The sequence below is a fragment of the Pavona decussata genome, unplaced genomic scaffold (assembly GCF_977016875.1).
Source record: "Pavona decussata unplaced genomic scaffold, jaPavDecu1.1 SCAFFOLD_195, whole genome shotgun sequence".
In the NCBI taxonomy this organism is placed as follows: Eukaryota; Metazoa; Cnidaria; class Anthozoa; order Scleractinia; family Agariciidae; genus Pavona; species Pavona decussata.
In genome coordinates, this window is record NW_028145604.1 from 2,676,571 (window position 1) to 2,692,291 (window position 15,721).

Consider the following 15,721-nt stretch of genomic DNA (forward strand, 5'->3'; position numbering starts at 1 on the left):
CATGCGTAGTGTCAGTGTCAGCGGTAGAAACTAGAATCCAAAATGGCGGAAAAAACAGATAAGGGCTCGGAGAGGAGTTTTTTAGCTCGTACGGCGAGCATTACGACGAAAAGAGCCAAGCGAGCTCAAGAAAAGGTAAGATAGAAGTCTGCTCTCCCATTCCTGTAACCGATTAGCTTTGGGAAGTTGTTGTACATGTAGCAAATAAATGTTTAAAATTCGTGGGTGGTGGTTTGGGTAATCAGAAATTCGAAGGGTGATGTTTATAAATTGTCTATTTTTTACTTATCTTTCATCGCTTTTATATTTAGGTCATGCAAAAGCTTGGGAAAGCGAACGAGACAAAGGATCTGACGTTTGACGAGTTTGTGACGAACTTTAATAAGCAGCAGGTTTGAGAAGCTTTTATATTGTAATCTGAAAAAAGCTTAAGCTCAAATGTTAATGGTATTCTATTTTGAATTTTGAAAGTCACGTTTGGGTTTCGCGCCTGATTCTCCCAGCATGGTCTCAATTTGTTTTGTCTAAAAAATTCTTTAGGTTTTTTTTTTTAAAAAAACTTGTTACATTAAATTCGTTATCATAGCGAATGATTTCACTGTGTTGATAGATCGATAAATACCTGTTTTCCGTATTAAAAGTTGATGAATCGAAGTACACTGGTGATGACACTTGTAATTGTTCCGGAAGTAGTAGTATTAACATTAACTTCTGGAATTAAAATCACATATGATTTATAAAGTGTCTTTCATGTACAGCTCATTTCAGTTTTAATAATTCAGTTTAATTAAAGGCCATACTTACCCCACCTCCCACTGCATATTTATACTACAGACGTCTAGACCGTCTAGACGCTTTAATGTCTTCCGGTTAAGGATGCCGTGGTGTCTCCTAATACAGAGGTATATTTGCACAGTTTATAACTATGTGGGGAAAGCAGATCTTAGCAACGGCTATTGAAATTTAAAAAGAAAATTGGGTGTGACCATGTATTTCTTGGAGATGATTAAGCAATGATATTATTCTAAAAAGCTTAAAATACAAAACAATGTATGAAATGTTTTTCCAAATTGAAGCTTATTTATCTCTGAAAATGTGTGGTTACCATCAGTTTTCTTTCTGCATTTCAAAAACCTTCTTTTCCCACATAGTGATAAACTATGCAAATAAAGTTTTACAACATAATTGTAAAACGCAGTTAATGGAGTGTGACGCTCTTGAGCTCAGTTGTTACTGTGTCAACAGTTAGCATTACTTAATGCAAATTGGTCATGAATGTACTTTTACTCTCCTTGTACAATACCTTTTCTTCCAGCATGTTGCAATACCGTCTGTTACATTTATAATCCTTCGTTTTGTATGGCTAAAAGGTATAAATACCTCTATTCATGTCTCGTTCAGCGCTACGTGAATCGCATGTATTCGATAGTACTTTACTTGCCATTGGCTTAGTCCAAGACATATGTCTAACTATAAAAGGTCTAGTAAAAGTCCGAGTATCACTCGCTTGCTGTATTACCTACTGTAAGGTCTACCTTTAGTGTCTCTATTTTGTAATTCCCACCCTTCCCTCCCTTTGGAGGTTTGGTTGTTGTTTTTCCAATAAATTTGGGTTCACCTCTCGGGTTCGCGTTCGGTTAAGTCTCGCAGCGACTTCCCCAAGCTTTGTGTTTTTAGGCTATTTTTAGCTCTATAACCTTGAAGCTCGTTATATGCTTTTATCCAGCGCATGCCGGCGGAGTCGGCTCGTAGCACTGCGGAATATTAGGCTTGAGCTGGTTTTAAAAAATGCCAATACTCTTAATACTATGCTGGCCGGAGATTTCAGTTCGTAGCGCCCTGGAGAGTTGGGCTATTGGATTGTTTTAGTTTAGGACCTGCCTACAACTTGTCCAATCCAGCGCTGGTCATTAATACAGTTAATAACGCTGGGAGATAAGTAAGGCTTTATGGTCACGCTATGGGAGTCGTCTGTCACACTGATCGCGGAGCAGTGTTCCCCCTTTACGCCAAACATCACGTTGTTATTATTTGTCTGTTGAGATCTCCAGTTAACTTTATGGTAATAGGAACTGCGACATTAAAATACAGTGGAATTAGTTATGGCAATTTCCCTAAGAAATCACATTTTCTTAGACTTCCCTAAGATGTTCAGAACATATGCAGAGTAGCAAAAGGGAGTACTGTCCTTAAGCCAGACTAATATGAATTCATACAAGACAAACTTTACTTTAGACTGTGCAAGATGAAACTGAATTCCTGATGACAGACTAGAGGCAGTTCTGTATAAGCTATGAGTATAAAACTGACCCAACAAGAGGTCAAACTCAACAGTTACAAAGTTAAGACTGACATCTCAGATACATTTCTTCTAGTGTAAATATATTAGCCTATTTTTTCATCCAGTTTGTGTAATATACTGATCAAATATCTTCAAATTGTTCTTGGATGACTTTTGTAGTTTCACTTCTACTTGATACATCATTCATAGATTCTGCTCAACAAAGTTATGATTGTCTTACAGAAAACCCTTCATTTGAGATTCCACTCTATATATGGTAGTCATCAATACGATATTAATGTAACTTGTGAGTTGTGCTTGTCTTGATTTTTTTAGAGTGCAGCACAAAGACTACACAAAGAATTAAAGAATTATTACTCTTGTATCAAAGGTGAGGACAACACAGCAAGAATCATTTGGTGGCCAGCTGAGTGATTTATGATTAAACCAAGACAGTATAATTCTATTTTTTTTCCAGGTCAATTTATCCATTGGCAATTGTGGCAAAATATTAATTATAATTAATTATTAATTGGTTGTTGTTTTTCTCACTGAAAATCCAACCATTTTTATAATTATTTTTGCAGCAATGTTATTGGCTAGTGATGCATTTGGAGATGCAGTTAGAGAGGTTTATGAACCTGACTGGCCAGGAAGGGATAAACTAGTCATCCATTTAGAGGTTTGTGATTAAAAACTGTCACTTTTTATAAAATGTGTATTGAGAATGATGCATTGTTCAGCGAATGATGCAGGCATACTCGGAAAAAAGGAAATTGGAGCGCTCTTATCAGGAGTCAAACTGAGGACCTTCTGCAATCTGTTTATTGTTTGTTAGGTAACATATCCCTGGGGTTTAATTTATCCCTGGGGTTTCAACATATTCCCTGGGGGTTTAATATATCCCTGGGGATTCAATCTATCCCTGGGGGTTCAACATATCCCTGGGGACTCAACATATCCCTAGGGGATTCAACATATCCGTGATAGGCTTTGCCCACAGCAGATTCATTACTTATTACCCTTTGACAGTTACCAACTTTTAGCAGACGTACATAAAACAAAACTTGAACCTCTTTGTTATATGTCAAAGAAATAGAAGACAAAAAGAATAGCCCTATGTTATCACTAATCTTTGCATTATGTTTTCCAATAGGAGGTACTGCCTACAATACATTTAGTTTTAATTTGCAACCCTCTCTAGCTACATGAACTACTTAACATTAATTGCTACTAATTCATTTTTTAGTCTATTTCTGCAAACCTTCAACACACTAAATTTCACTGCCCTGTCACATAATTCCAGGGTGAAAAATGGCACCATTTTTGGGTGGAGCTTCCCAAGTTGGCCTACTATAAGGGAGTACCCCACCTCCCCCCCCCCCCCTATTCAGTTTGTCACCAGCTTGGCCTGAAATCGCAAGCTGACTCATTTGACAATAGGCAATTTTACCTTGATTTGATCAAAAATCACCCTGAGTAACTCAGCAGTTCATAGTAAGACCATCTGACTGGAAGCCTCCTTTGCTTGTCACGGAATATTAATTTTCCTCCCACTCTTTTCACTCGTCATACAATCTTTCCTCACCAACAGAAGAAGGATTATGTGACAAGCCAAAAGAGCATCTGTAAGGGAGGCTATCTGACTGGTGAATGCCGGAATGTCTTGTATTCAAATCGAGGATTTAGGACTCGAATTATTATCTTACTATCTTTCTGTTATTGTATTAAATAATTAATTAATTTGTATTCTTAATTAGGAATTACACAACCAGTGGTATGAATTACAAGAAAAAGTACATGACGAAGTCATTATTCCTCTAACAGCATATCAGAGTCAGTTTCCTGATATAAAGGTATTTTATCTGAGTATTGGTTTGTCTTCTTCTAGTTTTAAACTATGCTTTTGTTGTAAGTAATATTGTTTTAATTATTCTACTATGATATGCCTTCCAGTTCTTACGTGCACGTCATGTGCAAGTCTCATGCCTGTGGGAAAAAAAAGATAATTATATTATTTGTCTCTGCATTTTTTTTTTTTGTCAGGAAAAATGGGCAGGTATAATTTATGAAAAAGTTTTTACAACCTTGACTGTAAAATGGGGTTAATGGAGCACTTATACGTAGTGCTCAAGACATTATTTCCTGACCTGTGGTGCTTTGTTTGCTTGAACCTTTAATTACTGTTTAGTAGGACTTTTACATGTATCATTAATAATGTTATTATTTTTTGATAGGCCAGAATAAACAAACGTGGCAGAAAACTGGTGGACTATGATCGCTACAGACACAACCTGGAAGTACGTAAAATGATGATGATGATAATATGTAGAAGAAGAGATTTGTTAAACAATTTAACTAATAGTCTATAAAACATTGCGATAAAATTGAAAAGTTTAAAACCATCTTGGTTAAAAGTTTCAATTGTGACAATGTTTCGACGTTTGCTTAACATCATTATTATCAAGTCAAGAATGAATGAAATAAGAACGACTATAAAATGTTAAATGTAAAAAGAATTCCTAAGTGACACGAATGAAAAGCTAAAATATTGATGATAATGCAATAAGGTTTTCACATGCAGAGTCACGTAAAGAGTTTGGTGTGAATAGAGTCTTTCTATTTAACTCAGGGTTCAATTCCTTAATTAACAACATCTCAAAAATTAGGCAATCAAACTTTGATCTGCATTTCTTCAGAACAACAATAATAATAATATCAGTTTTCTGTGGTAATTACTTTCAAATTGATGAAAGTTTTCATCACCCTTTGTTTGTTTTTTTTTTTTTTTTGACAAAAGAACAAACTCTGACTTAAATTGAAGGAGAATTGTATTATTAAAATACTCAGTTGTTGATCGTAAATCAGTTAAATCTTAAACACAAAGAAAGTAAGCTGGCACATAGCCAAAAGGAAACAGTTTAAAGTTATCATAAAACCAAAGCTTACTTCCATAGACCCGATACAAAAATGGTTGACATTTTAATACTCCTTTGCTATCATTCAATCAGCCCTGCTAACCTTGTTCTTGAGTTCAAAATCAAAACAACATTTTACCTTGAACAAGGCTGGTAGAGCTAATTTGAAATTGCAGACAAAAGAATATTAAAATGTCAGCCATTTTTGCAAAAGGTCTATGACTGCTGCTGTAATTGCATGTGCTTAATTAACCTTACTCAGATAAATAAAGTATTAAAATGTTCAGTATAACACTGTACATGTAGTTCCATTTGCCAGTGGAAAATAAACTTCAATCAGCATGCCCCTCTTGTTCTGTTAGACACTGAAAGCTAAAGGAAAGACTGCTGATCCTAAGAAACTAGCACAGGTGAGTATTACTGGATGGTAATAATGTACTTGTAAACCATCAAACTGATTGGTGTAAAGGCCACACCATTTCAAATCAAATGTTGTCCAGTTGTTGGGTGATACTGATCATCAAACATGTTACAAAATATTATTAATGTGACCATATAAATGCAAAGTACTTTATCCCACAATATGTGGTCAGAGGATTCTGGGTTTGATTAACTACCCAGTATTACTTAGAAACCATTACCAGAGCTAGGGGAGGGGTCTGCCCACACCCCCCCACCCCCCCCCCCCCATTTTTTCAGAGCAAAACTGAGGCCTGTAGGGACAAGGTGGCAAGATTTGAACTTTTAGGAAGATAAGTGAGTCAAGTGCTCAAGAGGGGGCCCCCACTTGCATGATACTTACTATGCATCTGCTAGCATGGCAACCAAATCCAACAAAAAAATATTATTACTCAAACCTGAGTGTAAAGGAAATCTGGAACAATTTTGCATTTATGAAATCTTTGATGGAAATCAAACTTTGTCCAACATTATTCAACATGGCAGACAAATGAATCCATGAGTGATGTTGTTTTCAACTACATGAGTGTACATTCATAATAATTTGCATCTTGATGTTCAATTGATAAATAAATTAATTGCAGAAAGATGGTAAAACATTTTTGTTACTATTTGCCAGCTGAAAAAGGGTTATCGCAGCTGACATTTGGTTAAAAAATGAAGACTTGAATGTGCCTGCTTCATTTTGTCTTAACTACATCTCAATCTGGATAAATATTTGTAACGCAATAAAATAATGAATATTTTACTATAAAAGTAATCCAGGCAGATTCATTTGATGTTGAAAATTTGAGGTCCTTTGTGACTGTATTTTTTTTCTTTTGTTGTTGTTGCCCCCAACAGGCTGAAGAAGAATATAATGAAGCAAAATCAGTTTACACAAAACTCCACGCAGAATTATATGAAGAGCTACCTGCTTTATTTGACAGGTAGGAAAGGACACTTTGTATTTACACTGTACGCCTCAGACACATCACTAGTCTTCCGCGCAAGTGTAACCTGGCTGTAATCTTGCTGGGCATTAATTAACCTAGTATATTTATCCAAATTTGATTTCATAATTAATTCCTTTTTTTTTTCTGTTTCACTTGACAGTCGTATCGGTTATTATGTATCATCATTTCAAAGTATCTTCACAGCTGAAGGAGTATTTCATAGAGAGGCAGCCAGGGTAATAGTCTTTTATTTAATATTTATGAAATATACATGTACCTTTATACTTTCATCCCAGCTAATTATAAGAGACACAATGTGTGTCACATCATCACATGATGTGGCTATGTTGTGGTTCAAATGCTTTGGGAGATTAATTTTTTTTTAACCAGTTTGATATTTATGTTCCTTTGTGCATTATTCATTAATTATCATAATTTGAGACAAAGGGACTGAATAAAAATCAAACTGGTTTGAAAATTTTTTAATCAAAATATATTTTGAACCCACAAAATAACAAGCTGTGAATGAAATTGCAAAAAATGTGACCACCCATTCCAAATAAAACTGTTGAGTTGTTGTTCTTAGTAGTTAGTATTTTCCTGTGGTACTGTTTATTAGGATTTATAAGATGGCTCTAACGTATGAGTTACTGTAGACAAAATCCTAGAGTGAGACCTTTCAAATGAAAGCTACTGAGCAGTACTTTCAGTTTCCTGTGGTGCTGTTTATTGTGCTGTGCAAAGGTGGTTCTAACTTTTGAGTCTGTGGAAAGAAGTACTTAATTTGGTTTCCTGTGGGGTTCTAACTTTTGAGTCTGTGGACATAACCCTAGAGTGTGACCATTCAAAAGAAAGTTACTGAGCAGTACTTTCAGTTTCCTGTGGTACCAAGTTGTTTATTATGCTGCACAAGGTGGTTCTAACTTTTGAGTTTGTGGATGAAATCCTAAAGTGTGACCATTCAAAAGAAAGCTACTGAGCAGTACATTTGGCTTCCTGTGGTACTGTTTATTTTGCTGTACAAAAGTCATTCTAACTTTTGAGTTTGTGAATGAAATCCTAAATTGTGACCTTTCAAATGAAAGCTACTGAGTAGTAGTTTTCTATCAGTAGTGCTGTTTGTTTTGGAAATTCTTGCTCATCCTTGTAATCTTTCAGACCAAGACACAAATGAATGATTTAATGGATGGTTTAATTCAAGATATGTCAACCGGAACTTACACGACAAAAAGACCATACCCCGTCCAGAGGTTTGTCCTCTTACATTATTTATGAAATATTTAAGATATAATTTATGGAATATGAAACATTACATATAAAAAATGAAATAATTTAAAGATTAAATTTTATGATACAAACACTGCAACTGAATGCCTTCTTAGTTGTAGAGAGCTTTTAAAATATTGCTTTAAATGTGAAGTATTAAAAGGAGTAAACATGAGATAGTTTGGGGGGTATCTTTAAGCAGAATACAATACTGATGGTGGTGGTTGTTGATGTTTTTCAGTAAATACATTAAATCATAACATATGGAAATATGGTGTATGAAATACAATGTATAACTCAGTATGAAATATGGAGTATCAGATAGGTGAAAAGTATGATTGTCAGGTCAAATATCAAAATATTAATTATATCATGAAATTTGAAAAACAAAATATGAAAAATTAAGAAAGAATATAATAACATATAATTATAATAATATTCCATTAATAATTATTATTAATATGATGTATGTGGACTTTATTTAATTATTATTTTACATTAGATGCATGCTTTCTTAGTTTCACTTGTAAAATGTGAAAATTTACGGAATGAATGAGCAACATTGTTGTAACAGTTCTTTTTTCTTTTATATTTTTACTGTGTGAATGAAATCCATGAACACTTTAACTTCACCTTGATGTGTTGATTATATATTTCGTAGCTTAAGTGAGCCCTTTGTCCTCTAGTCCTCCAGAGTGTTGGGGCATTTTTTTTTTTTTTGACATTTTTCCAACATTACAGTATTGTTGACTTTCAAAACAGTTAATAATTTTTTAGCTGTGTCTGTTTCATTAATATATTGAATTTTCCAGTGAAAACCAAGTATCAGACAGTGACGATATGGATTCTCAGACAACGTCCTCTCACCCAGAAAGTGGAGATGTGGTGGTGTGTAATGAAGAAGCTACTGGAGTGGAAAGTCCTGAAGGTGAAAACTGTTCAATCAATCAACCTTTAGAAAATGAGGACATGAATTAAGCTAAAAGCTTTAATGAATGCCCTGTCGTGTAAGAAAAAGATTAAACTAAATTTTATTTTTCACCTGCAGTTATGCCCTCACCTCTTCCAGCACATTGTGTAGTGCAAACATTTTGTCATTGAAAACATCTTATTAAAGAGAAGCACAAAAGTCATATAAAATTATTAGACAAAACAACGGATCTCCATGGGCAATTTTTGATCCTAAAGAAATGCCAAGGAAACTTAAATGTCTTGTTAATGAAGTGCTTCTCATATTCATTAATAAATTATTGCCTAATCAAGCTCAGTATCTGATAAATTGAAACTGATGTTGACTTATAAAACTTCGAGTTAGGAGCAGTAATTTTTATTTTAGCAGAATTAGCATTTTTATACAATAACTTTATTTAAAGAGGCAGGCTGCGTTATAACCTGTTACAGTTTTCTTACTTATCAGGCGTATTTAATGATATTTCACATATTGATCTCAAACCACTATATAATTTATTATTTATTATTAACAATATTAAAACATGTACACATATGAGATGAAGGTGAAAAATGTCATTCATTAGTTGTAAAATGTTAAAATGAGAAAATACTTTTTAATTTATAAACTTTCCCCCCTAAATGTTTTTTTTTTTTTTGTTATTTTCCTATTTTCTCAGATGGAACTGTAAACCAGCTGGAGAGAGTAACTGAAGATGCAGCTGATGGTGCTTAATATTTTCTTTTACATTTTATCACTAAAAGTTGATTTCTCCTAAACTGGAGTTTCTTTTAATTCTTTATCTAGAACCATGGACAAGATATTTCCTTACTGCTTTACAAATTGACCCATGGAAAATGTATTAAATAATATTTTGAGTTTCTAATAGTTATAGAGGATCTTAACACAAGCAACAACATCTAGAGTACACATTAACTTTAATTTGTTCAATTAATTAATTAATTATTTTATAATTAATCTTGCTAATTAAATCATTGTGATTTTTTTCTTAGCCATGAACCCCTTTTTACAGTCAGACCAAGATGAACAAGATGGTGTGAGTGGGGAGGCTGGGGCGCCAACAGAGACCCAGGAGAAGCCCAAACCCATCCCTGCTGGTCGACCCCCTCCCTCTCAGGTGAAAGCAGAAAGACCCCCAGTCCCACCTCTACCATTTAACAAACAGCAACCACCAGCAGAGACCACTGAGGTTTGAGTTTTAACGACTAAGAAAATTACTTAATATGTGTAGGATGTAAATCTGTGGCATAATCCACATAGAAATTTGATAGATCAGTGTACTGAATGGAAAGGGGGAGAGAAGGGTGGGATCATCCGGCTTGTGATTTGCTGTCAAGTCTCATTCTCAACATACATCTTTAACAAACCAACTCACTCTCCACTCAATTCAACAAATGAGTCAAACGCTTTTAAACATTATACAGTACTGCTGGTCTGTATGAAATACGTTCTTACATACAACGTTTAGTAAAAACTTCTTCATGATAAAAAGGTACATGTATTTCTTCAAGTGCTAGGCTAAATACTTATTAAGTATAACAATCCAGCATAGAGTTCTCAAGGTTAACATGGTATTCACTGTATGAAATGATTCAGTATTAAACCACTTGCAAAACACTGTTTTCTATTAAATGCATGTGGTTTTGTTTATTTCAAATGACATATTTGATTTGTTTTTCAAAGACTAAGGGGTCACCATCTAGTGATGAATCTCCATCCACAACTTCGACACAGATAGAGACTGAAAAGCATGAAGCTGCTACAACTGAGATTCCTGGAGTGCTTTATAAGGTAAAGAGTTTGAGCCAATATCAACATACATGATTTCTTCTTGCAGTGTCAATGTATTTGCGGGCAGATAGGTTAGAAGAACGTGAATTTCAAGTCATCGATAATAATACTTAAATAACAATAGTAGTTATAATAATAATAATGATTATGACAAATAATAACTCCATGAATATGAATATATGAAACACATATTTAAACTGTGGGTGAAAGATTTAATGGAACAAAGACCCTCACAGTTATTTAGTATGCAACTCAAGCAGTTGCGAAAAATAATGCCTGAAAAAAATTCAGGTTTGAACGAGACTTGAATCCATGACCTCTGCAGTGCTGGTGCAGTGCTCTACCAACTGAGCTATCAAGCCAACTGGTAGCTGGTCATATTGTGAGTTTGTAAATATAGCCATGAAGGATGAATAGCTGAATATGAATATATGAAACATGTAAATTATTTAAACAGTGGGTGAAAGATTAGAAGAAAGACCCTCACAGTTACTGATACAACTTACTGATAAACAGAACTTTGCAAATAGAATTTTGTTTAACCTTGTTGCTACCTGCTTTGTTACTGTATGACCCTGCATCCGCTCTTGTAAACAAGCTAATTGAAAATGCTCTGAATTTTGAAGATAGATCATTAATTTTTTTGTAAGGTTCGAGCATCCTACAGATATGTAGCTGAAGATGACGATGAGTTATCATTTGAGAAAGGAGAAATCATCAATGTGGTAGAGTTTGAAGATCCAGAAGAACAGGTGAATATTTTACAAAATAAATACATATGTTGCCATTCACCCAGTGGGAAAAGAACAATGGTTTGATAATGATGATGATGATGATGATGATGAAGAAGAAGATGATGATGATGGACCCGTCTTCAAGATGGCTGCAGGAGTTTTTGTTAATTGGCTAAAAATAACTGGTCATAATGATGACATGTTTCTATAAATTTTAACATCCTAGAATCTGAAGACTTGTATGACGATTTTGAATCTCTAGTTCTTTAACAAAAGTCAAATTTATTTACTTATTTATTTATTTATTCACCACCAAATACAAACATAGAAAGTTACAGTGAATTATACTGAGAGGCCTCCTCGGAGATATGTTAGGACTGTAAGACATAAAAACATTGTATTTAGATTTTTTAACATATGGTGGTAAGACTATAAAGACATAACAGAGTTGGACGTCATAGTTGCACATTACCGTTTTGTCATTCCTTTCCTTTCTACGCTATTTCATGTTCTTCTTATCTTTTCTCCCGTGTTGCCTTTAAAGAAGCTCAAAAAAGTTCTTCTTCATTATTTTAGTCCTCCCAAAAACCTTTCCTTGTTTTTGTATCTGTGATTTTAGTTAAAGTCATTCTTTCTTTTTTTATATCCTGGCCTGCTTAGATTAGCTTTGCTACTTGCAACACCAGGAAATTGTACAATCATGTATACATATGAACATCTAATAAAGTTCAGTTCAAATTTAAAAACACTCCCTCAAAAGTGCTACCTACTGTAATCTATAGATCAGAACCTTTAGTGTGTTATTCTGACTCTATCCTATGGTTTTTTTTCTGCAGGATGAGGGCTGGCTTTTAGGAGTCCTAGAGTTGAGTGGTATAAAAGGCGTTTTTCCTGCAAACTTTACAAAAAAAATTTAGATATGACTAAGTCATGAAGTGAAATAGTTAACAATTAAATGAAACACAACAGTATACCATGTCTTCTACTTAATATATGTAAACTAGTGAATGTATTTGAGCTGTGTAACATTCAACATTGTTAAGAAACTGATTAATGGATTAATGACGTGTTTGTTCAAGTGCAGTCTCTTAAAAGAAGAAATTACAATATTACAATATTTAAAAATAATATCATTGCTAAATTACACTTTGCCAGTCAGCGTAAACAATTCACTGTTGTGTTTCAAAACAGTTCTTTATAGTTCTCTGGGAATATTCACCAATATTTACTTTGCTTTCGGCAGATAATTGTTGAAGAATCATCAATATGCATTTTCTCCCCACTGTCCTTCATATATTTCTTGTTGTATCTAGGAGAATTTGCATGACATCTTATTTTTTGGGCTCATTTAATCATGAAGCTTTATTCTCATGGTCTGACTAAGTTTGATCATGAATAAACTTTGTAAGGAAAAATTAGATTGTGGTCACTGTTAGGGCTCTAAGGGTTCAGTGGGTTTTGTAGCAAGGAGTTGTAAAAAATCTTTAAAAAATTTCAAATTATTAACAAGAAGGCCACTTATAAATTTGAATAATTTATAAGAAAATTATGTTGCTTGCACTTTTAGAGCTTTTTGCAAAAAGTTTATTTTAGCATCTGGCGAATGCATAACACATTTAGTTATCTAAAATGATAATAAATTTTCAAAACTTTGTTTTGAGTATTTCTCTGGCCTAATGGGCATTTATAATTTCAGGGGACAAGAGTAAGCTTAAAGCCATTCTGTTTGAATATTATCATGGTACTTTCACAGTGTTCCAGATAAGAGAGGGGTCTCAGGTCAAGAACCTGAGAAAGGTGGTTTGCTGGCCCGACAAAATGAATGGTAAACTTACAAAGATTTGGAGAGAACCACAACTATTGACCCCTTAAAATTCTTCATTGACTCTCTGGCTTTGAAAGTTATCTGGAACACTGCTTTCATGTTGCATTTCATTGCCCGTTTCCAGCTTGTGCACACTACACACAAAAGGGTTGTTACAGAATCAAGTACAGTATCAGTATCAGATAAGCTGATCACTTTAATGGCATCATATAATAACCATTTTTTAACCACGTAGTCACACTTGTTAAAGATTTGTTTATCTGAGGGATGGGTGGGTCTGCTGGCTTCCAATCCATTTGCACATTTCTCATTATTGCCAATGCAGACCTTTAAGCCAGGTAGACCTGGTAAAATAATGACAGTTAGCCGAGTGTCATGTCCTTATTTTAGTGTCCATTGAACATTAACAAGTTTACCAAAAAGTGATAGTTTTTTAAAGTTCTGTTGTGTGTTAACAGTGTGTATCTGACAACAGTTCATGAAAGCTTTGGTTAACCTTTGAAAGTTGAGATAATTTTTTCCAAATTTTACAGTACATTTAGAAGAACAATTGAAGGGATGATCGCAGAAATAACCTGCAAAAGCAGACATCTTTTCCAGCTGCTTTAATTTCGCCTGGTGGGTGAAACAAAAGTTGGACAAGGCATCTACTCTCACGGGCTATTGCAGAAAGGTCCTTTGTGCATTTCTAGGCAACATTTGCTGCAGTAGAATTAATTTAAGGCAATTCTGTCTCTTCGCATGCATAATGACTTGCTCCATTTTTGTTTAAACTGGTCAAAAAACGTAGTCCACGTAAGCCCTGTCTACACTCAGCCCTTCAATGATAGTCAATTGGCTTGGTCACTGTCCATTTGTTCACATTGCTGCAGTTTAAGCTCCCATTCAATGGCTTGCCATGAAAATCGACATTGCAAAGCTAAATCGAAGTGTTCATGTTTTTTTAATTTGCATTGTGGCATATTAATAAACTAATAATAATTAGTTTATAATTTAGTTAATAAGTGTAGAAAATAATCAAAATTCTGTACAGTTATTCAAACAAATTATTTTGCTTTATTATAGAGATGCACTTGATAAATTGTTTTATTATTAGAAGCGGGAATTCAAACTTTTGTTTGCTCTTAAAGAAGCACATTTTAATTTGTAATATATTAAAGAATGCAAAATTGCATTGGTGTCGTTACTTTCAGTGTGGTTTATATTGAGAATGAGTAACATGTTTGAATGCTATTGTGTTTACCTGCTTTCAGATACATTTTAGCACTATTTTTCCTATTGCTTCTTAATTTTTTATTTTGCATCATTTTCCAGAGGAACGGTTTGTCAGGCAAAACAAAGAGAGGGTCATCACAGATTACTATTTGCATGTGGTTTAGATTCTCATTTTGCACATAGTTGTTGTTATCGAAACCCTTCTCCTTCTCTCTCTCCCCTTTTTTTGGTAGGGCCGGGTTGGGAGTTGGAGGGCACCTTATATTACATTTCAGAAAATTGTGCAAAATTATGTACATAATTTGCAAAAAAGGTAAAATTCAAAAACAGCTCCTCCCTGAAACCTCTCAGCCAGCTGTTGGTAAGCTATTAGCCAATCATGGTAATTGACTGTTATTTTTTTCAACTTCTCTGGGGGTTGGTCGCAACCCTTCAACCTGAAAGATCTACCCCACCGAGAACAAGTCTGAGAAAACACCACAGTTGGAGGGGACCTGTCGGTGGGGTGAACCACCGAGGGTTTTTAACTTAACATGGGATGGGTTTTGTAAACTACTTGATGCTGTCAAGGTTACATGAGTGCCCAGGGGGGGTACTCGGGTATATTAGTTACGGGGATGTGCGAAGACCTTTTTTGGGTTTGAAATTCTCGGCTTGGGACTTTTTTGGGGTTTGAAATTTTCTGGTGGACTTTTTTTGCCCTTAAGATTTTGGCGAGGACTTTTTTGGGGGTTGATGAAAATCGTGTTCTACCATTCTTGATTTTACGCAAAACGATTTCACTAACAAGTTTAAATCATGCAAATAAAATGACAAGGCAAAGACAACTCTCGTTAAGTTATGGCGGTTTATTTGTTAACGATCAATCATCTTGTATCAGTTACATATTGTTAATTGTCGAAGATATTGCATTACACCATTCTCCAACGCGCTAGGTGGTCTGCGTGCTGTGTCAACTGGTCACATTCATAGACTTCATATATTCTAATTCCCAACTGTGTCGCTCTTGTCTTCACCGCTCTTCAGGGCTGTTCAGTGTAACTTGAATACCCTTTGCCATTAATGTGTGCTTGATGTTGTTCGCTTGGGTCTTGTTGGCTGAAAATGTGACGTTCAGTGGTACATTTATCCCTCCTCCAACGCGCCAGCGACCTATTGTTTTTGATGCTTAAAAAATTTGGACTTTTTTTGGGTTACGTTTTTGGCTGCTGGACTTTTTTTGGGTTTTCCTTAGCGTGACGGGACTTTTTTTGGGTTTCAAAATTTGGCCCCATTCGCACCTGCCCGTAACTTATATACCCGAGTACCCCCCCTCCCCCCCCCCCCC

The 15,721-nt window shown here is 34.8% G+C and overlaps 1 protein-coding gene across 1 annotated transcript; it reads left to right on the top strand.

The window, feature by feature from the left end:
* The first annotated feature begins 1 nt into the window (after position 1).
* On the top strand, positions 2-14,351 carry LOC146461762 (myc box-dependent-interacting protein 1-like). Its single transcript, XM_085086763.1, has 16 exons — positions 2-135; positions 312-392; positions 2,618-2,672; positions 2,869-2,963; positions 4,042-4,137; positions 4,519-4,581; positions 5,562-5,609; positions 6,502-6,587; positions 6,754-6,829; positions 7,752-7,843; positions 8,672-8,787; positions 9,488-9,535; positions 9,822-10,018; positions 10,513-10,620; positions 11,271-11,372; positions 12,191-14,351. Exons 1-16 carry the CDS (start codon positions 43-45, stop codon positions 12,269-12,271), a joined length of 1,437 nt encoding a protein of 478 aa, XP_084942889.1. The 5' UTR covers positions 2-42; the 3' UTR covers positions 12,272-14,351.
* Positions 14,352-15,721: the final 1,370 nt, after the last annotated feature.